The 22,526-nt window shown below is 37.8% G+C and overlaps 1 protein-coding gene across 2 annotated transcripts; it reads right to left on the bottom strand.

Annotated features, from left to right (window-relative positions):
• Positions 1–2,652: 2,652 nt before the first annotated feature.
• Positions 2,653–21,274, bottom strand: Gnpda2 (glucosamine-6-phosphate deaminase 2). Of its 2 annotated transcripts, none has more exons than XM_034509453.2 (7): positions 21,153–21,274; positions 18,622–18,784; positions 15,189–15,290; positions 13,693–13,875; positions 8,391–8,575; positions 5,531–5,705; positions 2,653–3,574 (listed from the first exon to the last, which is right to left on the bottom strand). In XM_034509453.2, exons 2-7 carry the CDS (start codon positions 18,743–18,745, stop codon positions 3,513–3,515), a joined length of 831 nt encoding a protein of 276 aa, XP_034365344.1. In that variant the 5' UTR covers positions 18,746–18,784; positions 21,153–21,274; the 3' UTR covers positions 2,653–3,512. The 2 variants fall into 2 exon arrangements, with proteins under 2 accessions (XP_034365344.1, XP_034365345.1); XM_034509454.2 differs by having other exon boundaries at positions 3,367–3,574; positions 8,391–8,569.
• Positions 21,275–22,526: the final 1,252 nt, after the last annotated feature.

A 22,526-nucleotide genomic window follows, 5' to 3' on the forward strand; every position in this document is an offset into this window, starting at 1 on the left:
TAGTTAATAGAGGTTTAGTCCACCATTGTCATAGAACGTGGCAGCAGCCGGAGACTGTGACACTAAGCCTAGCTTGCGCATATGAGACTTCAAAGCTCACCTCCACATGGACACATGTCCATCAGAAAGGACACACTTCCTAATAGTGCCAGTCCCCCTAATAGTGCCAGTCCCTATGGGCCAAGCATTCACACACATGAGTCTGTGGGTGCCACTTCTGTTCAAACCCCCACACCCAGCATTCCTTCACAGTCCAGGTTGACCTCAAACTTGTGACAGTCCTCCTACCTTAGTCTTCCCATTGTTGGGATTATAGCCTTGTGCTACTGTCTTCAACTTATGCATGGGTTTTCTTACAGATACTAAAAGGAGCCCTAATTACATCTAATAACAGCTTTCCAAAATCACCTCGTATTACAGTTTTTAGCTCATACTTTATCTGATATATATGAATTGGTTATTAAGAAATAGACTGAGGCCGGGCGGTGGTGGCGCACGCCTTTAATCCCAGCACTTGGGAGGCAGAGGCAGGCGGATCTCTGAGTTCGAGGCCAGCGGTCTACAGAGTGAGTTCCAGAACAGCCAGGGCTACACAGAGAAACCCTGTCTCGAAAAAAAAAAAATAGACTGAAAGGTATATGTTACTAGACATTTGTCTGGCTTTTTATGCTTACACATTTAATCAAGCATTTCTGAAACTTAAGTTATACGTATGAGTTAAGTTTAGGGTAGGGACCCGACTTGTTTTTGACATTCTGAGTACATTCTTGCAAAATGACATACATTTTGATATTAGTAGCTATTTCATAAATGTACCTAAATGACACAGCTAATACATGGCTTAGTTTTATGTTCATTCACAACAAACTGAAAAACTGCAAGGAAGTCTTGATACTGGATTTTATTTTCTGCCTTCTATCTTGCAAAAACAGCATCAGTGCAAAAAAGGTTCCAGATGAGTCTTAGCATTGATGGGATTTTAAAGTGAGGATTTAGAAGTTACGTAGCCTTAGTGTATCCTGTTACATAAACCATCTCACTTCTCCCAGTCTGATTTGCTAGGTATAAAATACTAAATTCCCGCCTCAGTATTTTTTTAAATGGCAATATAGTTGAGACGAAGGCAATGCAGTTGTTAAAATGTTCTGCTAGTACATTATTGCTAGGGGAAAGTCAAAAACTGGTGCATGTGTCCTACCTAATATACAGTATTTGCAATTTAACACTTGAGCTTTTTTAGATTTGGGCTATTCTTTAACCGACAATTCTTTAGGAAGTAACATTGTACTAACGGAAGAGAGAGAATATTTGTTAGGCTTAATTTTGAGTTACATGCCTTGAGTTTATTCCTTTGGGTTCTAGAATCACAATTTGTATAGTTGTATGACAAAAATAATTGCCACTTACTAATTTTGGTATGGGTGGGCCAGGGTGCTGAGTTTTATGCACTTTTTTCAGTCTCTGTTAACAGCAGAGGATAAGATGTTGCCACTTATATCCCCTAGTGACAGATAGAATCCAAATAATGGATTTTTTTTTTTTTGCTTCAAAGACAGTTTATTGCTTCCTATGACATATCTTTAATGGTTCCTAAGCCTTTAAATAGTATCTCATGGCGAATTAGGATGCTATAGTGGCTAGGGAAGTGCTGAGGAGAGATACCTGTGAAACAGCATCAGTGCTAGAGTGAAAAGGACTTTTTTTTAGACCTTTGGAGCACAGTGGGAATGAATGATACATCAGAAGGGACCGTTAACTTCACTAGATGCTATACAGCCAAAGGAAGGGTAATCTTGCTTAAACATGCTATTGCCAAAATCATTACTGCAGGATGGATGCTATTGACTGGTTAACTAAAATGTTATGCACATAAGGACCCCTTGAACAGATTGTTTCTGCTAGGCATTTTGTTCAAGCAGTGAGAAGGTAATGATACAGTGTGTATTATGGGAAGACTAAGATGATGATAGAGAGGAAGAACACTATTAAGGCTAACTTCTACTTTGTGGGGTACTCGTCTGAATAAATGCTGTACCAGTGTTAACTAAGTAGGGAGGTGAAATAGCGTGAGAGAGATTTAGAACTCAGCTGGAATTTAGTATAGTCCATAATATTCCTATGTGGTGCTCTTCAGCAGGCTATTTGATACACGAAATTGAAGGTCAGAAGACAGATGATAGTGCTATGAGTCCAAAGAGGTGCCAGAATATGTGTGTGTGTGTAATTGGCTTACTTTCATGAATAAACAAACAGCTGTTAAAACATCACTTGGAATTAAAGTACCATTACTGGTGACATTATTGTTTCGACCGCATGTATGCAGTCTGTATTACTTATGTCAAGTATTTGTATGCCTGGTGCCCTCAGAGACCACAAGAGGGCATTAGAGGGACCCTTGAAACTTGAACTACAATAGGTTTGTGTGCCACCCCATGAGTGCTGGGAACTGAACCCAGGTCCTCTGCATGGGCGGCAAGTACCCTCTATTGCTGAGCCGTCTCTCCAGCCTCCATATTTTCCTTCTTAGGTATTGTCTTCAGTTTCCTAACTAAATGATAGCAACAAATTAGAAGCAAATGTAATGTCATAGGTACCATTAACAGTCTCCCACATGAATGTGATTAAACTTTTAGAAAGAAAATTAGACAACTGTTTTATTGTAAACTTTATTTGTGTTAAAGATAGAAAACAATATTTTTATTTGCAACTTAATTATGCAAGTTATTGCAATTTAAATGTTTACAGTAATTATTTTAGTGCATACTTAATATCTCTTTAGACATATATAAGGATGATTTACAAAATTTAACAATAATCAGAAAATGTTTTTCAAAAGGATTTCCTTACATTTGTAGCTAGGTATAAAGCTCATAATTGCCAATATACTTATTAAGGGCAGTAACCCAGGTCATTAAATAAAAATAAGCATATCTGTAAAAAAGTACTACATAAGAAGGTGCATAGAAGCATGCACTTACACATACTTTCTGAGAGGATGTAAACTACTTCAGGGCACTGTCATCTCTTCAGATTTCCTTGATTAATGAATAGCAGGACTTGAGATGTCCAGATGCTACTGCAGAAAGATGACTAAGGCAACTACAGGCAAAAAGCATGTGTATGATGCACAAAGAAATATCCGTTCCAAAAGTGAAGGTTTGCAATGATAGCAGGATGACACTGGAAAGGGTTGGAGTGTCTTCAAATAAGTCAGAGATTATGTCACTGACAGGACCTGATAGTGCAGACTCTCTTACAATGCAAACATTTCACTGCTATAATGTTTATAGGTAGCTATATAGCATCTATACTTTGTAACAGCCAATTTGGGGATCCAATTACTTCTAGGACCTAGTGTAAAACAGACACATTCTAAATATGGAATGTTTAACACACCCTGGTCTTTTTCTTTGTAAATGAGTCTTCCTATTTCCCCATTTTATCATATTGCATAAGCTGAAATTTTATCAGTATGGAAAGGTTCTTTCTTCCCAAGCAGAACTCAGTCTCCTTCAGTTCCCCTCTTTCATACTGCATAGTGGGTCCACAAGTTTATTGTGCACATGCATTAAACCTTAAAGAAAAAACAAAGCATAATTCTAGTTGTAATTTTGTTAATTTTGACCTTTTACATAAGAACAAGATTTGTAAGAGAGTATTTCAATCTTCTATGATTATGTCTACTGAAACTAAGAACTGCAATGTATACATTATCAGTGTAGATATGGAACAGAGTGAATCCTCTGGGAGTCCCAGTACACCCTCAGTGCTTGCCTTGAGGACCACTGGAGTGGCGAGCTGGCAAAGTTTAATTGGTCAACCCATTTGTCCAGAAATGCAGGTTTTGATTTTATGGCAGCAGCTCTTAGTTGGTGACAATCAGGGACCCAGACTGTCATCATAAGATAGATGTCTTCCAAAATACTACCCTACTTGGGGAGGTGGGGAGGGGACTGCATGTGATAACATGGTTGCACATACGTGTATGAGTCCCAGTGTCGAGTGTCTCCCTTTACTACTGCACCTCACTGTGAGATGTTTCTAACTGATTACAGAGACATTAACTGGGAGTAACTGGCTGGTCAACAAATTCCAGAGATTGTTGTGTCTGACTCCCAGCCCTGGGTTAGACAGCATGCACCACCATGCTCTGCCTGTTAATGTAGATAACCGGGGGATCTATACTTGGTTCCTCATGATTGTAAAGCAGGTTCTCTGTCAACTGAGCCATGTCCCCAGCCTCTTTACTGACCTTGGAATGTGTAGCTACAAACCTGGTTGATTACAAGCTTACACACAGCATATGGAGAATGTTTACTAAAACAATGTAGACATCTGTTTTAAATTGGGATGGAAACTTAAATTTAAGTAGACTTTAATAACCATTTTATAATTGGTATGTATGCTTTAGAGTGGAAATTTTCTAATGGGTATGTATGTTTGTGAATCATATAGTAAAAGTCTCTTTTCCAGATACATGTTTTAAGTAGTATATATCTTTTAAAAAGAAAAAAAAAAAGATCTTACAAGATTGTCTTTGACAGAATCAATAAACTGAATAAAAATTTATAGTTTGGAAAGCAAAGAAATCAGTTAAATTTTCCAGGCCATTAAAAACTCATAAAAGGTGGAGTGAAGGAAGATATTTAGTTTCTTCAGAAAATTGGGTATTGGACTTGGGAGAAAAGTGTTAGAAATGTATGGTCCCTCAGAAAGCACTGTAAAATCCACATAGTGAAGACCTTGTCCAGGGACTAACAAAGAGCTCTGGGAAGAGAAAGACCCTGGGGCATCTTCAGATCAGGGACGGAAGAAGCAACTGAAATTGAGAAGGCTCACAAGGCCCAACAGACGGGACAGCAAAGGTAAAGGTGCTTTCAAGCCATGAGTTTCCATGTAGTTTTTGTAGAGAATCATCTAGACCAGTAGTTCTCAACCTTCCTAATGCTGCAACTCTTTAATATAGTTCTTCATGCTGTGGTGACCCTCAGACATAAAATTATTCTCACTGCTACTTCATAAATACTACAGGAAAAAGGAGAAGGAAAATCAGCACGTAGACATCCAAGCAACCAGACCGACTGGCTACTTACTTTATATGTTTTAAAGTGCCCACTGTAATATTACCTTTAGCACACTGAAATGGATTTGTCGGACATCAAGAAGTATGGAATAGTCGGTGAGAGATGGAAGGATGAGACCAAAGGAAAAAAAATAAAAAAAAAAAAAAAAAAAAAAAAGAAAAACAAAACAAATAAAAAAACCCAAAGACCTAGAAAGGATATTACTGACTTATTTAATCTTGAATATTCGATGTGAAACTAAAATACTTTATGAGATTTCAAAGAAAATGTCATAAAAACCCTGAAAAAAGTTTTATCGAAGAAGTTGTAGTCCCTGAAAATCCTGGTTATTTTGTTAGCATAATGCCAGTTTTCAGCAGGCCCCACTGAAAGATTAAAGCCCACAGTTATTAAGTTTTATCATCCACTAGAAGTGTCTCATATGCATATTAAGATTCAATGCTCACCTTTAAAGTATTTCACAGTTTTAACTCTTAATTCTAAAGTAGCATCTTCATCACATACAAAAATCGTCCGGGGATGCTGCTGGAAAGCTGAGACAGTCCACATGTGACTGACTCCTTCTTCGATGGCTTTGTAGAGCGCAAACGCCTTGTGTGCACCTGTTATGAGGATCATCACCTGCAGAACCATGGGCATCACGTGTTAGCAGTGAGTAGGAAGCTCTCTAACATAAAGTGAGGACCAGAGTTAATATTTTACTACTAACATATAAAATACATGCCTGGGCAAGAAAAGAGAAGAGCTTCCTGACAGGGACAAAGAGCTTATGAGCCTTTAATGAATAATATATAATATATAACACCTCAAATCTCGCTAGTCCAGCTAAGCAATATGTCCTATGTTAGACAAGCAAGTGCTCTAAAGCAACACAGATACAGAGATTTGAAAACTATCTAGAGGAGCCTGAACTTCATTTCACCAAATGCTATGATTATCTTTTATGTTGTTCCAAACATAGACTGCATTGAAGACTTTCAGATCTCCTGAAACACAAGAGCTGCCTTTGAAGCACAGGAGTGAGACAGATACTCTTGGAAATAACAGAAACTGCAAGTTCATGGTTTTAAATTCCTAAGCACCAGTAAAATGATTCAAGGAACATGCGAGTATGAATGTGAGAGTGTGAATCAGAAGGGACCTTATAATTTTTCAGCTATCAATTCCTTCGACAACTGAAAAAAAATGTACCTATGTTTACATACTGTTGTAGGTTTTTTATATTCTTTTTAATCAGCATGAAGCATAAAACATAATGGGTTTTCATTATGACATTTTCATAAATACAAATACTTAAATAATTTCCTTTTTTTCTTTTCTTTTTGAGATAAGGTTTCTTTGTGTAGCCTTGGCTGTCCTAGAAATAGCTTCAATAGACCAGGCTGGCCTTGAACTCACAGAATGAGCCTGCCTCTGCCCCCAGGTACTGGGATTGACAACATGCACCACCACCACCTGGATCGTTTCCACTCTTTTTAAAAACAAACAAACAAACAAAAAAAAACCCCAAGAAAACAAAAAACAAAACAAAAACAAAAACAACAACAACAAAAAACTTACTCACTTTACATCCTGCTCACTGCACCCATCCAGGTCATCCCTCCTACAATTTTTACCCCAAAGCTGTCGTCCCCTTCTCTTCTGAGCTAGTGAGGCCCTCCTGGGTATCCCCACCCTGGCACTTTTAAGTCTGTGTGGCTAGGTGCTTCCTCTCCCACTAACGCCAGACAAGACAGGCCCTTCTTTACCCACTCTTCCCTAACTGATCCCTCTCCTCCCCATACAGTCTTTTTTCCTTAAATCCTGATCACATGAGAACATGAACTGCCTATCTTTCTGAGTTTAGATTAGTTTACTTATTTTTTCTCATTACAATTATTATAAAATTGAAATGGTTATGGCTCTAAGATATTTTGAATAAAAATTTTATATTCACGTATGCATATGTTATGATTCGGGATTCTATAGGATAGGAAATGGAATATGAATGGATCAAAGTATCTTTATAAAATCATAATTCAAATCAATTTTCATTGGGAAACTGAACCTTAATTAACATTCAATGAATCATCTTAAAACCATTTGCCTTCTTAAAGCAAAAATTAACTTGTTTGATATAAGGCAAGCAAAAAATTAATGATTTCTAAGTTAATTCAATTTGTTGAACATTATTACCCACAGTGTTGTCCTAAGAATAAAATATTTGTACAGAAACAACTAAAATGAAATGTGTAGGTGTGTACCACATGCACAAAGACACACATTACTGGCCGATTCATGTCTTCTCTAATGATTCATTTTATTTGGAGCTTTGGTGCAGAAATGAAAGTCCCTTAGGTCATTAGCTTGCCAAAATCTCATAGGAAGTCCTTAAAAGGCAGCTGAATCTAATGCTTCTTTTCAAAAATATTAAATGGCCTTTTACTTGTGTGTGTGTGTGTGTGTGTGTGTGTGTGTGTGTGTGTGTGTGTGTGTGTGGTTTAAATGAAAATTTATCATCTGGGCTGACAATGCTACTTACCTCTAAGAGTCAAAGATGATGGCGTACAGCCATCAGCTCTCTCCTTCCAGAATGTGGGTCTTAGGGATTGAACTATGGGAAACCAAGATACCCAGTCCTCCTAATTGTAGTGAAGAGCACTTTATGTTAAACAATCCCACGTGCTCCAAAACTATGTAGGTAGGGCATTATCTTTATATCTTTTCCCATCTACCCTTTCACAAGACTATCCAAATGGCAACAGAACCACATGGTTACTGTGATGATTTGTATATGCTTGGCCCAGGGAGTGGCACTATCAGGAGGTATAGCCTTAATGGAGGAAGTGTGTGTCATTGTGGTGATGGGCTCCTAGTTATGTGGGAGACAGTCTTCTCCTGTTTGCCTTCTGAACAAGATGTAGCACTCTCAGCTCCAGCAGCGCCATGACTGCCGGGATGCTGCCATGTTTCCTAGCTTGATAATAATAGACTGAACCTCAGAACCAGTAAACTGGCCCTAATTAAATGTCATTTTTAAGAGTTTCGGTCATGGTGTCTGTTCACAGCAGTAAAACCTTATTTAAGACAATAAGATTACAGGAACTCAAACTGGGAAGCATGAATAGGCAAAGTAGCAGCTGAACAGAGGTCTCCTGGTGCCTGGTTTACAACTGAACACTTACATTTACTCGATTCTTAACAATGAGAATGGCAAAAGTTAGTGACTGGAAATTAAGCATTTTTATTGAAAACTAGATGAATCTAAAAAATTAAGCACCATAATTACTCAACATTAAAGAAAAATAATCAGAAAACATTTCTTACCTCCCTAGCATCCATCACTGTCCCCACACCAACAGTCAGAGCCATGGTTGGCACTTTTGATAAATCTCCATCAAAATATTTAGCATTTGCCAAAATCGTGTCCATTGCTAGAGTCTTTAATCTTGTTCTTGACACTAAACTGGATCCTGGCTCATTAAAAGCAATATGACCATCGGGACCTATTCCTTTCAAAAACAGATATGCACACTCATATAAACATGAAATAAACAAGGTTTCAAGCATATTGTGTATCATATTTTCTCAAATTTCAACATAGTTATAAAGGCAAAGAAATAGCCATAAGCATACTTACCTTATTTTAGAACTGAATTTGTAATGTTGGGTTAAAATATTTGTGTCTATATTTCACTTAGTATTTTCATATGTGCTGAATACTCAGCATAGAATGACATGTATGTAGTCCCAGCAATAGCAGGGAAACATCACATTTATATAGTACTACAGGCTTGGAAAGCATTTTCATAACAGGTAATATTTGGTCATTTTGTGGCTCCTTCCCTCATGGCCACCATTCTGAGAACACAGAAAGAAACTGATATGAAAGACCAGAGCTGTCACTGATGTTCAGACCCACAGCTTAGTAAAAACCAAGGTACACTCATGTCTCAGCCTTCTGACTGTTGACTCTGGGGCTTTTACATCCTCCCTGTGCTTTGTTTCAGTCCAGTTCAGGTCAGGCAATTAACTATGTTTCCCTTTTAGGTTGATTCCTCATAAAATAATACAGAATTGCATAAGACAATACCTAAGATAACAGTTTTATATTTCAAGTTTTCTGATTTTTCACTACAATCTAATACACACACACACACACACACATTCTCACACACATATCTAAAATAAAAATAAAATCAAATAAACACAATGCATAAAATTACACTTGGCTTTTGGAATACATGCAAGGTCTTTTTCTGTTACACTTCATTTCCTTAGTTGTGCAAGAAGGAAATGCTGGATATTACTGGTTGCACTGATTTCATGACACATCGGTATCAACTACAGTGACCTGTACACACCGGCTATATTCTATGATGGCTTCTAAAATATAGAAAATAACATGGTATTCCTTATTTGAAGACAATTCAAGGTACTTCCCTTCATAAAATCAAGAACCTTTAAACACCAAATTTTACACACATTTATCCTAGTTGCCAGACTTAGAGCAACTTCTATAAAAAACTAAAACCAGTAATTCTCTAAGTAATTAAAATATCTTTTACATTTATACTCCACATGTTTACTTTAAGGAGAAAACAGGTATATCTCACTGATACTTGCTGTATAACTAAGTTTCTCAAGCCATAATAAAACATAACAAATTATAATCTAGTTTTGAAGGATTAAGAAAAATACAGTGTAACGCAAATGTTCTAAAGCATAACAGTCCAGCAGTGATTAATGTGGGGATGTACATTTTAAATAAGGACTTCTATACGATTAATATTCAAGGATTGTTTCCATTCCTAAGTACAGACTTAGTTACTAGTATGTTTTAATTACACTTAAATGTGTTTTCTAATGTACTGTTTTACTCTTGGGTATACAAATGCACTATATGTATACTGTCTTTATATGCACACAGAAGAAGGGTTAGAGCTAGAAACAGAAAAACTTCAGAAAACAAACCAGAGGTCCCCGGTGATCTGGGCCACAGAAAGCATATGGTTGACCTGAGGTTCTGGTCAAGTGTTCTGTAAGAGGAACAACATCACCTACGCTTTCTGCCACAACCCACAGAGACTGACTCCTGATAATGCTTTATGTTCAGCTACCTCTATGGCCTTTACATCTACATTAGGGTCTCAGCAGCATCTCAAGAACTCACCGGTAGGAGTATGTTATATATCTTTCCTTTGTTCCTATAGTTCTGTGGGTAGTTTGTAAACTTCCTTTGAGTAACACTTTTGTGTGTCTCTCTAACTACTACTCAGAAGAAAACATTACGCCCAAGAGACATTCAATAAAGCAGAGCCGAATGAATTAATGCATGTTACTTCTCTCTGGTTGGCTCAGCAGTTTCTCACCTCTCCACCTCTTCTGCTCCACCCCTCACTACAGGTTGCAGGGGTCAGGGGGTGCGGATCTCAAAGATAATTCCTTATGTCCCTATCATACTGGGTGAGCGTGGCAAGAGGAAAGGACTCCAAGCTGAAGTAATGGAAATCTCTCTAGAGCTGATCTTAATCTGATGAACAGAAGCAAAGGAAACACAAACACGGAACTAAGTGACAGCTGCTGGTTAATGTACCACTGCTTCTGAGAGTGAGGAGCTTCAGTTCTTTCCAAACAATCAGGGCTTGATCCTTTCTCTAGGTTTTAGGAACTATACCAGAATCATTTCAGTGAACACACTATTAGTCCCTTCTAGTCAGCCCGTTATTGCCAAAGGCTTCAACAACTAAAAAAATATCAACGTTTCCCCCAGCCTTCTTCAAATTTTATATAAATAGAATATCAAAATTTAAGTTTCTTTATGTATGCCTTACTGCTGGGTCCTTCTTAGACACTTAGGATATACCTTACCTTTCTTAACATTTCTGCCATCAGAGGAAGAATGAAAGCTCTCGGAGTTTGTTTCCTCTTTTCTCTTTTCTACCAAGGGAAAGGAACCCACAGTCTAATTCCCTGAGTGAACAGCAGTAAATTTATATTCTTAGAGGCTTCTAGTCCTAGGCCAACTCACAGTGGAGGGGAAAACCAATACTGGCTTCAAGCCCAACCTACAGTCTCTATCCCAACTTTACCTTTAATAAAGCAGATATTTTGATCCCATTTGGCACAGTTCTTAGTGTTTTTTATTAACCAAACCCTGGAACAAAAGAAGGGTAAGTGGTAAGACCCAGATACCAAGCCTCATCTTAAATATTCCAAAGACAATAACCTACATCAAGAAATGCAGAGAGTCAAATGAGATTCTTTCATGAACACGTATATGTCCAACAACCGTTACCCAAAAGAGGAAGGTAGAGCACAAGCTAACTCCTCTTTCCATGCACAGAAATCGTATTTTCTAGATGGCCCTGGATCATCAGCCTCCAATGAAGATGCTAATAAAAGAGGTAAAGAATTCTCTTAAGAATGTTTTCTGTTTGTGGGATACTAAAGAAATAACTATAGGAAGCTTAAGACAAAGGTGGTTAAAAAGCAAAGCATCAGTGAGAGTCAGTGAGAGGTGTAATTATAACTAGTGTTCCTCTTACTTGGAAGGGAGACAAGCTGTTTGAGGAATCAGACCAAAAACGTACAAAAAAAAAAAAAAAAAAAAAAAAAAAAAAAAAAAAGGAGAGAGACATGACTTAAAACAATGGGAAATGATGAGTTTCTACCAGAAAGACTGGATAAGGGAATTGTAGACTCAGAAAACCTACTAGAGTCTGAATGCTCTCTAGATAAGAACATAAGAACATTCTCTTGACCACTAAGTTAATTTTGCTTGCACTTAATCTATGAGTGTTTTGTTGCATGGACCCCTCCATAAAATCAGCAGATTAACAGGGAAAATAAACGTCTACAAATGAAAACATGTTTCAAACAGCCATTTTAGTCATTAATCTCTAACATCTAGTATGTGTTTTCAATGTAACAGTAAATTGCTGAAATCATTTCTTGTAGAAATAAAACTAAGATAAACTTTTTAGGACCAATATTCAATAATTTTGTTTTCATATAGAAATTACGAAAGTCTGTTTATATATTTCCAATCATCTAGTGTTTGAGCCTTAATACTGGCAGGTAAAATGATGGCTATTTCAAAATGGAACCATATGTATGTTTGATTATGAAAGTGCCTTATATGATTATCAAAGTGATATTAGCAAGATTTATTTAAAATGAATGACATTCTGTTTAAAACGAAATAGTAAACAAATATTTTTGATCAGACAAATAACAATTCAATCTATACAAGAAAACGAACAGTATTGGCTCTGTACACATAGATAGGAATCCCCTTAGAGCAGAGTTCAGTTATACTTGGTCATTCATAAAAATAAAATAAAAACAGTTCGGTAAGACCACAGGGAATTCATGGACAACATTAGTCTCTACAGCTCATTGAAGACAACACTGAAGTAACCATGAGTCAGCTGTATACCAAGCACCATTCTAAGGCATTTTAAACATGTTATAAAACATTGAATTTTCAATGCTGAGAAAGTGAGAATTAACCCTGTCTTACACATGTTTCCGCTACACTGAACTTCCGTAAATTGAACAGGCATACACAGAGGCTGAAGATGCAAATATAAGTCTCACTGTAAAACCCACCGGCATCCAACCACCTCAATCATACTTAGCCACTTCAACCACGGATTCACCTGGGTGTAACCCTAGTGCATAGAGTTTTGGGATACAAAGTATATACAGGTAGTTTATAGTACTTGTTAAAGACAGATTAAAAAATGGTTTGGGTTTTAATGTACATAATTTATACTTTTCTGTTGTTGTTTGTTTGTTTGTTGAGACAGGGTTTCTCTGTGTAGCCCTGGCTGTCCTGGAACTCACTCTGTAGACCAGGCTGGCCTCGAATTCAAAAATCCACCTGCCTCTGCCTCCCAAGTGCTGGGATTAAAGGTGAGTGCCACCACTGCCCGGCTGATTTACACTTTTCTGATGGCAACAACCTTCCCAAGATTTTTCATTCTGGTAATAGAGAGCCATGCTATTACAAAGGGGCAAACTCCTGTTTTACACACGCACACACACACCACATAAATATATAATTTTAATTTATAAGTGGAATTTGGTTAACAAAACATTCATTCTCTTTGGAATTTATTAAGGCATTCATTACACCAGAAATGAACTGGGGTAAAAGCTGGTGATAAAAAGTCTTATGTCACTCATAACTGATTTGAATGATCTTAGTGTAACTGGAGTTATCTGATAAAAATCTACCCATTTCACATATGTACTCAGCTCTGTTAAGTAGCCTGTGGCAGAGCAAAATAATCAACCACACAGGACAATCACCTGGCAGATTATCGGGATGTGGTACACTCTCAACCTTAAGAGGTAATCAGAATAGTTTAATAAGGATGGGGACCTACTTCTCAAGGCATAATGTAAACAATGTGTTAACTGTTAAAATTTTAAGTTTATTTTTAACTTATCTGTACTTTTTAAATGAAAATAAGGTAAAACGGGAAGCCTTCTATTTCCGTAGTTGGATATTAACAGTCACTAACAGGTGTCCTTTGCATTATTCAAAGGTGGCATTTTTGTTCTTTTTTTAAACACTCAAATATTGGCAGACAAATGCTTGATGTCAATGTCTTCTTACCTCCAACAAAAAGATCTATTCCTCCGGCTTCTTTGATTTTCTCCTCAAATGCATCACACTCTGCCTGCAAATCTGCAGCATTCCCATCAAGGATGTGAGCATTGTTAGGATCTATATCAATATGCTTAAAGAAGTTATTCCACATGTAAGAATGGTAGCTTTCAGGATGGCTTCTTGGAAGTCCTAAATATGAGGTTAATAATAAAAAAAAAACTGTAACTTTTCCAAAAAAACTTGTTTATAGTACATTAAATTTTAAAATGTTTGGCTTAAACCATGCTTCATATATGCATGTGTCACTTTAAATTTCTACACTAACAATGAATTTGTAAACACAGATGAAAATACTATTATCATTCTCATTTTAAAGATGAGCACATGAAGCTCGGAATTTCCCCCAAATCATACAGCTGATGCAGGGTTTGCGATTCAAACACTGGGAGTCTAGCTCACTAACTTAGTCACCGCATACTTCTAAAACATGTGCAAAAAAAAAAGGTCACTCTTTGAATAGCTTCTTTTTTTTTTTTTTTTTTTTTGACCTTACAATGAAATTAAATCATTTCCCTTTCCCTTTCCTCTAGAACATTCCATGTATCCTGCCTCCTGCCACACTCTTTTAACTTCATGGCCTCATGTTTTTTAATTGTTGTTACATATGTGTGTGTACACATTTATATGTTCCTAAATGTATTATGACAACATTCTTTGTCCATATATAATGTTCCTTGTATGTATATATATGTCTTCAGGGCAGACCATCCGATCTGGTATTGAATAAGTAGCTGGTGTGCTCTTCCCCGGGGAAGCCTATCTCTCCTCCTCTCAGTATTCCTTAGTCCCTGCAGTTGTGTGGAGCGTTGAGGCTGCTTGTGATTTCACTTATTCATGACAGCTTTCTTAAAGCCATGTTTAGGTGGGCGGGGTGAGACTTCATGGGTGGAAGCCACACCCATAATGTATATATTTGTAAAGAACTAACTGCTGGCCACATCCCTCTTGTATGCCAAGTATGTCGAATCATAATAGTTATCCGGCTGTAACTTTTACAGACATTGAAAATGTATTCTGATATTTATGCTTTAACAATTTCTATGCAACATCATAGATCCTTCCAGTTAAGCAAGTTAACAGATTACTAAAGTTTTGTGGGTGCTAACACAAATAAAACTTTACAAATGTATCAATCACTTAATTCTCTATAATTTCAATTATCCCTTAAGGAAAGAAGGAGCAGAACAGCAGAAGGGGAGGACAAGGAGAAAGAAAAGAGAAAAAAAGGAAGGGGGAGAGAGAATGGCCATGAATGACTTGTGAATGGAGGGATGCACAAAGTTACATAACAGGTAAGCAGCAAAATGAATGCGTATTTCCGTTGTGTATCCGTTATACTGTGCTATAATCAATTTCACCACAAAGCAGCACACAAAGGGCCTCGAAATTCTAATGATACATCATATTCAACATGTAACATGTAATATATTCAAATATCTTACCGACATATTCATCCATGTTAAAGGTCTTCACATATTTAAAGGAGAGGTCCCCCCTCTTGTGGTACTCTATCAGTTTCTTATAACATCCTAAAGGTGTGCTCCCTAAAAAAGATACAGTGACCAATGTTTGAAATAACTTGAAAATCTACTTAAACGTATTTATGATTAAATTTTTATGAGTAACATTCTACATTTCAAACTAGGCAAACAACTTAAATACAGACAACGCTCATGACAGGCTGAGGTAGTTTCTTTCCATGCTGACTTGAAATTTCATTAAATCATAATTTGTTAGTAAAGCTAGAAGCCCATCAACATAAATGGAAGTTGCAAAGCTATTCTGAACTGTTCTCAGTATTTTGAATTGTTTTTGCAAATTATAAAACTAAATTCTTTTAGATTAAACACTTGCTGAAAAAAAAAAAAAACTGAGTTGTATTGTGAGTGATACACGCACAGTTAAGAGGGAACCTCTGCGACTCACACTTCTGGTTTTTGTTTCTCATTAATCTCCAAAGTGCTTCCCTTAAAAGGCTTAAGTGAGAAAGAAAAGTGTTACACCTTTAAAAGGAGAGGACTGCGAGGAGATCCTGAGAGGAAACACGCCATGCTTTATGCAGTCAGTATTTTATTTTACATGTTCTATAACATTACTTGATAAACAAGCAGGTTTTTGTTTTTTTTTTTTTTTTAATGATATGACAAAATGAAGATACATTTATCAGCTTATGGAGGGCCTCTCCCTTTTGTTTATTAAATTTGTTTTGTAGTTTCCATTATAACCACAAGAAAAAAGGCACTTTTACTATCATGTCTTTCTCAGTCCTGGATGGAATGGATTTCTAGAGCACTCATTATCACAAAACAAAAACACAACAGAAATAAATACTTTCTGAAGTAGTAGTTAGACTTAGGCAGTATTTAGGCATCTGCTAGATTCAAAAACAGTCTCTGGACAAAACAACAAAGGGGGTGAAGGGCTTCAGTAGCAGTAGACTGTCTACCCTCGCTTAAGTAGACAGAGTAACAAGTGGATATAAATAGTAAATACCTCATAGGTGCAGAAAAGAGATTATTAATGAATTTTGTGACAAAGCATACATTACCTTATGCTACTTATAAGTTATGGATAAACAGATGGAGAAAATGCTTTTCTTTTTTATTTCTAGAAGCACAGAACTCTTCCACTATTAGAAAACCAGGAGTCACTTGATTTAAGGTTATTTGCATTTTGTTCCAGTGTGAAGTGGCCACGATGGTAGTTATAAAGAACACATTCACTTTCTGACATTTAATCATTGTATTTAAAGGAAAAAAATGAAAAAGATGAAAAAAGTGAACCTGTTTGAGAAATGTCATTTTATTACTGGCTTTGTGATGTCACTTCTTAACTACACAAGCAATGCTTAACAGGTGCTTTCCGTGGTTCCAAGACTGTTAGGGATTTTTCTGCTGTGACTATACAAGACAGATATGATTTTAAAAATGCAACGTAAAGAAAGAAATCCTCAGAGAATTCTATGTATAACAATGAAAACAAAAATACTGCAATCTTTTTGCCAAGGGAATGATGTAAGAAATCATTTCTATTGAGTCATGAAGGGCTGGGATCCTGACAACCATAAAGTGATCTGTAAGACAGCCAAAAGACGGAGAGAAGGGCTCAAGGATAATACGTATGTACCAAGCACATGGGTACAGGCTATGTAGGTGTTTCCACGCCTTCCCTTATGTAAATCTCAAATCCTGGAAAACTGGCAGGTTTATATTTCTTATTGGAAATATAAGAACCAGGTTGAAAAGATGAATAAATTGCTAAACACCAAACGGCAACAAAGCCAAGGATGCAAAACCGAGTGTGTTGGTTCCAAAACATACACAGATAGAACGTGGTAAAACAAAGGTAAGCCGGAGAGTTCAGGCCTAACCTCTGAACCGCAAGCAGACCAAATCAAGGCAGGGAGTGCTGAAAGTAAGGTTCCCAGGCAGGTCACAATATGGAGATTAAAATAAAATACTTAAAATGGCACACATGACCCAAAAATCGTGCTTGGTGGGAGCCTAATTTATGTACAGGATGTTGGTTGGTTTTTTTTTTTTTTTTCCTCAAACTGCATGTTCTAGTTTCAGAAGCAGAAGTAACAATCAGCAAAGAGCATGGTAGCATCAAAGGTTTCTGAAATCACCCTTGGCAGGTATACCACTTGTAAATTTAAATACATAAGAAATACATCTAGCACTCACTGCTAACATGAAGTACTTTGAAGTCTCTGTGTCCGCAACTTACTGTTGGGGTATTTCTGTGTCATAATTGAGACAAAGTGATTAACACAGGCATCCCGAGAATAAGCCATTCACGGTGTACGAATGGATGCAGAGGTTTGTTGAGCCATAAAGGCACACGTGAGCGTGCTGATGTGAACGTTCTCTATCAGTGTGACTAGGCAACAGAAACATCCTTTTGTCATTCTCGCCAGGACCTTCTGTCCTAGACAAAAAGTGAGACAACAGGATAGCCAAAGTATCCAGAAAAAACATAATTCCTAAGAATCGTCTAAGTAAAATGAATCATGGTGATAGGTTTTATATATTTAGAATGTTTGTGGGGAGGACCAGGAGAAAATAGTCTATTTAAATAAAACACTAATGGAGAGTTTAAAGCTACATAGTGTTTACTGCATTCAAAAGACTGTTTTAGCCTGGCTTCAAAACAGCATTGAAGCTATAATAATTATGACTATTTTATCTTTTGTGCATGTAAGGATTCCAAAACTCAAGGTATGTAAAATGAATACAGCCATTAAAATTCAGTTCTGAGTCTAGGTCTCTCAAAACCTATCAATATAAAAAATACCCAACGGTCAAGTGACAGCACCTGATCATTTTAAAAAGGCAACTCTGAACAGAAAAGTAATGCCACACATGTGATTGGCATGTGAGTTTATTTCTGTGATAAACCAGCAAGACGTTTTACAATTTTCACTTGAAATACTTCTGTAACAAGAATAAAATTTAAAAGCCTAAGGAGATAAGAGCTCATAATAGAGGTAACGTGGAGCCAAAAAGTAGCAGTGTGCAACTGAGTCATCACCTGTTAGTCATAAAAGAGCTAAGCTGTAAGAAATCATATGACTGACGGAAGCGGTGTCCTAGCAACTCAGGAGTACCAGGAAAAGGTACAGAAATACCACGATCATCACTTAAGTCAGGACACTTCGTGAAACTGCCATTTTTGGAGTAGTGGGTAAAGTAGGATTTTAACAAATAGAATCCATATGTAGATAGTGCAACAGACTGCATATACATCTGGCCTTACATACTAATATGTTTAGAGCCATGGAGAAAAATGAAATGTAGTTTACAAAGAAAAGCCCTATTTCTTCCACAATCGTACATAACGTGAGTGTATAAAAATAAAATGCATGGTTTATACCTGTCGGTAAGCCCAGTGAAAAGTATCTGTCCTGTCCCGGTTTGAATTTTATGATACGATTGCAGATGTATTTGGCTGCCCATTCGCTGGCCAAGTCATAGTTATCAAGAATCACAAGCCTCATTATTGGTGATGCACAGTTCTGAGTCCAAGAGGTCGAAACCTGTGAAAATTCCATTACAGAGTACTTTAGACATTTCTCAGGCACCCAGTGTATAATATGTTGATTCTTAAAAATGGCACTACTTAAGGAGGACATGCACATATAAAGATAGACTCCATACTTAGAACCGTACAATGCTACTACTTGAAAGAGTAGTAATAGCATTCTTTTTTCTCAAACAGGCGCTGTGCTTTTGACATTGGATTAGGTCATTTAGATGTATATATTAATCCACATAACAATTCTGTGAAGCAAACTGGTTACAGAGGAGGAAATGGACTCACAGGACTTGTCTGTGAAGATAAGTGACACAACAGAATTCAAATTCAAATGAAGCCGTCACACTACACTACATACTAGGATAAAACATTCTCTTATCAAAGCAGCCATCCCTGAACAAAAAGGCATCACTCCGTAACTGTAAGACACGTACTGTAAAAATTTGGTGCCTTTGAATTACTTACCAAAATCCACAATTGTTGCTAAAAAAAAATACCATGATTAAATTTCTGTACTGTTAAACATGTTTAAATCCCACCAGAAATAATTTTCAGTATTATTCTTTATACTCCATTGAGATATCGAGTGTGCATAAATACACACAACACACACACAATGCAGAGAAAGGATTTTAATAAGATCATACTTGACTGAAAGTGCTGCCCTCTTGGAAGAAAAATTCTTTACAAAATTGAAAATTTTGAACCGAAGTGCTTTACTCCTTTACTTTAAAAAAAAAATTATTACTAGGCAACGTGCATGTTCTATATGCAATAACCACAAGCCTCAGATTTAAATTTCTATTTTTACATTTAAATATGTCAGTCACCAACACTGACCCTTCAATGACATAGTTGGCTTCAGCATTCTGGTTCAGTAACAAGGCACTTTACGCAGGATACTAAATCAAATTGTTTAAGCTAAAAGGAACAGAACATTTAATAACAAATATAGAGAAACTAAATGATATTCTTAAGAACAAGACTGAGAATTCTAAAACAACAAAAAGTATGATCACTATAATCTAGAATTTTGGGACAATAATAAGAGATGTACAGCGTTTATAGAAAAGAAGTCACAGTTTTTAAGACTCAGCCTCACAATGGAACTCTGTCTCCATTTACATCCATTAATAATCTAACATCAAAAATAACTAGAGTTACAACCCAAACTCCGAAACAACTGCTGGCTCTCACAGATATGTACTTCTAATATGATTATTCAGCAAACAACCAGAAGAAAAAGGAACTGTAAAGACCGGCAATAGAACTTCCCAGTGCAACGGTATATCTCAGTTTTTCACCCGTGCCAGGGCTTACTCCATGTTAAACTTTATGGAAGGCTCCACAGACACAAATTTGATGAGTCCGGGACCCTGTTGCTTTAGAGTATTCAACTAAATACTTTCTGAATTTGTGATTATTTCCTAACTTTTGAGGTAGAAACTGTAACTCAAATACTGCAGACATTACAAAATGTTGCGTTTTGGAGGGAGCTGACCTTAAAACGCGTTTCAAATGTTTTATCCATGTGGAATCACTAATAATACTTGTAAAAAGACTCTGGGCCCCTCTCCTTAGCTCCAACAGATCTCAAATGGAGTTCGAGAACCTGTTGGGTATCACAGGGGATTCTTGGACTTGAGTTAAAAATGAGAAAAGTTTCAAGGAAGAAACCAAACCTCAGGCAAGTTCGGTTTTTACTCTTAAGACTGAGTTCACCTCCAAAATTTCTCAGTGACTCCCTCTCACTCAATATAAATTCTCTATATTACTCAGATGTTTAATATGCGCCTTTCCATGTTTCGCAATCATCAGAAACCGAAACTGTCGATGCTTTTTGACTTCGGCATCGTGAGCAGGTAGCATTTTAAAAAACGCCAATTTGCCATTAAGGGCTTACTGCAGGTGCTGATTCATTTGGGCAGGGCTCCCTAGGGAAACTGGCTGAATCCAGGTCCCTGAATTCTCTATGGGGTGGTTACTTCTATACCGCGTTACTTTCACAGCTTTTCAGCTAGTGGGGCAGCCCAACAATCCACGCACAGGGTGTGCTGAGCTTCTGCAGCACCCTCCCCTGATCTGCTGTGTGATGCCCCAGCGCTGCAGACATCCAGGATGCCTGCGCAGGGAGGACTGCACTGGGCCAGGACTGCTCTACCCTAAGCAGCCCCGGGCAGCGTGAGGACAAGGAGCGGACAGGCGCTGGAAATCTCCGGTGGCCCGACTGAGGCCGATCGCACACCCGGCTCAGGGGCGTCAGGCAAAGGCGCCCAAGCCTTGCTAAACTTCGCGCCGGGCCCGGAAATCTGGGACAACCAGCCGCGTCCAAGCCCCGCACCGGAGCTGAGTCCCCCCAGAAAACTCACCGGCAAACCAACAGCCTCATCCAACGACCGAACAGCAGGAGCTAACACGCCCAGCAACCCGCCAGCGACTCCAGCCGGTGAGGATTGATGAAGCCTGAGAACCCGGATGCAAACACAAACACAGGAAGGGACCCAGGAGGACGCTGCGCGTGCGCGTGCGTACTGCCAAAGGTGGGGCAGGGAGAATGGAGAACTCTTATCTAAAGCCTTTCCACCTAAGGTTGTGCTGCGAAGTCTACAGTTCTTGGGTCATTCACTTGTCACTACTCTTTTCTGTTAAGTCCTCCAGAAGTTGAATTGTGATAGATTCCTTGTAGAACTGTAATACCCATGAATGATAATATGAACTTACTTGATCACTTTATCCCACTTATTTAATATTTACTTTTCTCAACATCATAAGCTAGTTCTCAATTTAAAAGGAATAAGAAAGAGTTTATTGTGGAATCAGGCAGGGATGGCTATTAGCGTCCAGTTAGCCTAATACTGTCTTCCAAAGGGGCAACAGTTTCATGGAGTATTTTTAGCAACAGAGCAAAAGCAAAATCATAACTCAATATGATTTTCAAATACATAGAAGCATCAGATAGAAGGTTCCAACAAAATGAGAAATCTCTGTTATATACACTTCAGATGTTGCCTGATGATGTCTCTGGCGTCTAAGTTTCTGTCCATTTGTTCCAAGAGCATTTCCCTACTAGGTCACACACACAAGGCAGGCAGTAAGTGGTCATATAAAATATTGAGATACCCCAAGATAAATTATCTCTGGACCTGCAACATTTCAACTTTCCACAAAGAGTAAGTTACAATCACCTCTGAAGGTTTAAAATCGGTGTAGTGTTCTTTTCTGAGAACTTAGTTCATATTTCACAAGCACAATAACTGCTTGAAATCCTAAGACCCCTAACAAAGTTAAGTTTGCAGCAAGGAAAAATGGAAACCCAGATGCTCTCAGAAAGTGGAAGGTAGGAGATTGTGTGGCTTGTACTCAATAACTCTAAGCGCATAGAGAAAGCTGACATAAACTTTGAATGTGTGTCTTAGTTCTTAGTAAAGGAAACAAAAATAAGTAAGCAGCAGTCACAGCCAACCATTAGATTGAGGTCAAGGTCCCCTATGGAAGAGTTAGGGGAAGGACTGACGGAGCTGAAGGGGATGGAAACCCCGCAGGAAGAACAATAGAGCTCCCAGAGACTAAACCACCAACCAAAGAACATACATAGGCTGCTCCGGGGCGGGTACATATGTAGTAGAGGAGTGCCTTGTCAGGCCTCAGTGGGAGGGAGGTGCCTAGTCCTATAGAGACTTGATGCCCCAGAGAAGGGGGATGCTAGAGGGTGAGATGGTAGTGGGTGTCTGGATGAGGGGCCA

The sequence above is a fragment of the Arvicanthis niloticus genome, chromosome 7, assembly GCF_011762505.2.
Source record: "Arvicanthis niloticus isolate mArvNil1 chromosome 7, mArvNil1.pat.X, whole genome shotgun sequence".
NCBI classification, from domain to species: domain Eukaryota; kingdom Metazoa; phylum Chordata; class Mammalia; order Rodentia; family Muridae; genus Arvicanthis; species Arvicanthis niloticus.

Coding starts and splice junctions, on each gene's coding strand:
- Gnpda2 (XM_034509453.2), bottom strand. CDS start 18,745: ATGAGGCTTGTGATTCTTGATAACTATGACTTGGCCAGCGAATGGGCA. Junction 13,876..15,188: donor TAACATGGATGAATATGTCG/GTAAGATATTTG, acceptor CCTCATATTTAG/GACTTCCAAGAAGCCATCCT. Junction 5,706..8,390: donor CAGTGATGGATGCTAGGGAG/GTAAGAAATGTT, acceptor ATGGTTCTGCAG/GTGATGATCCTCATAACAGG.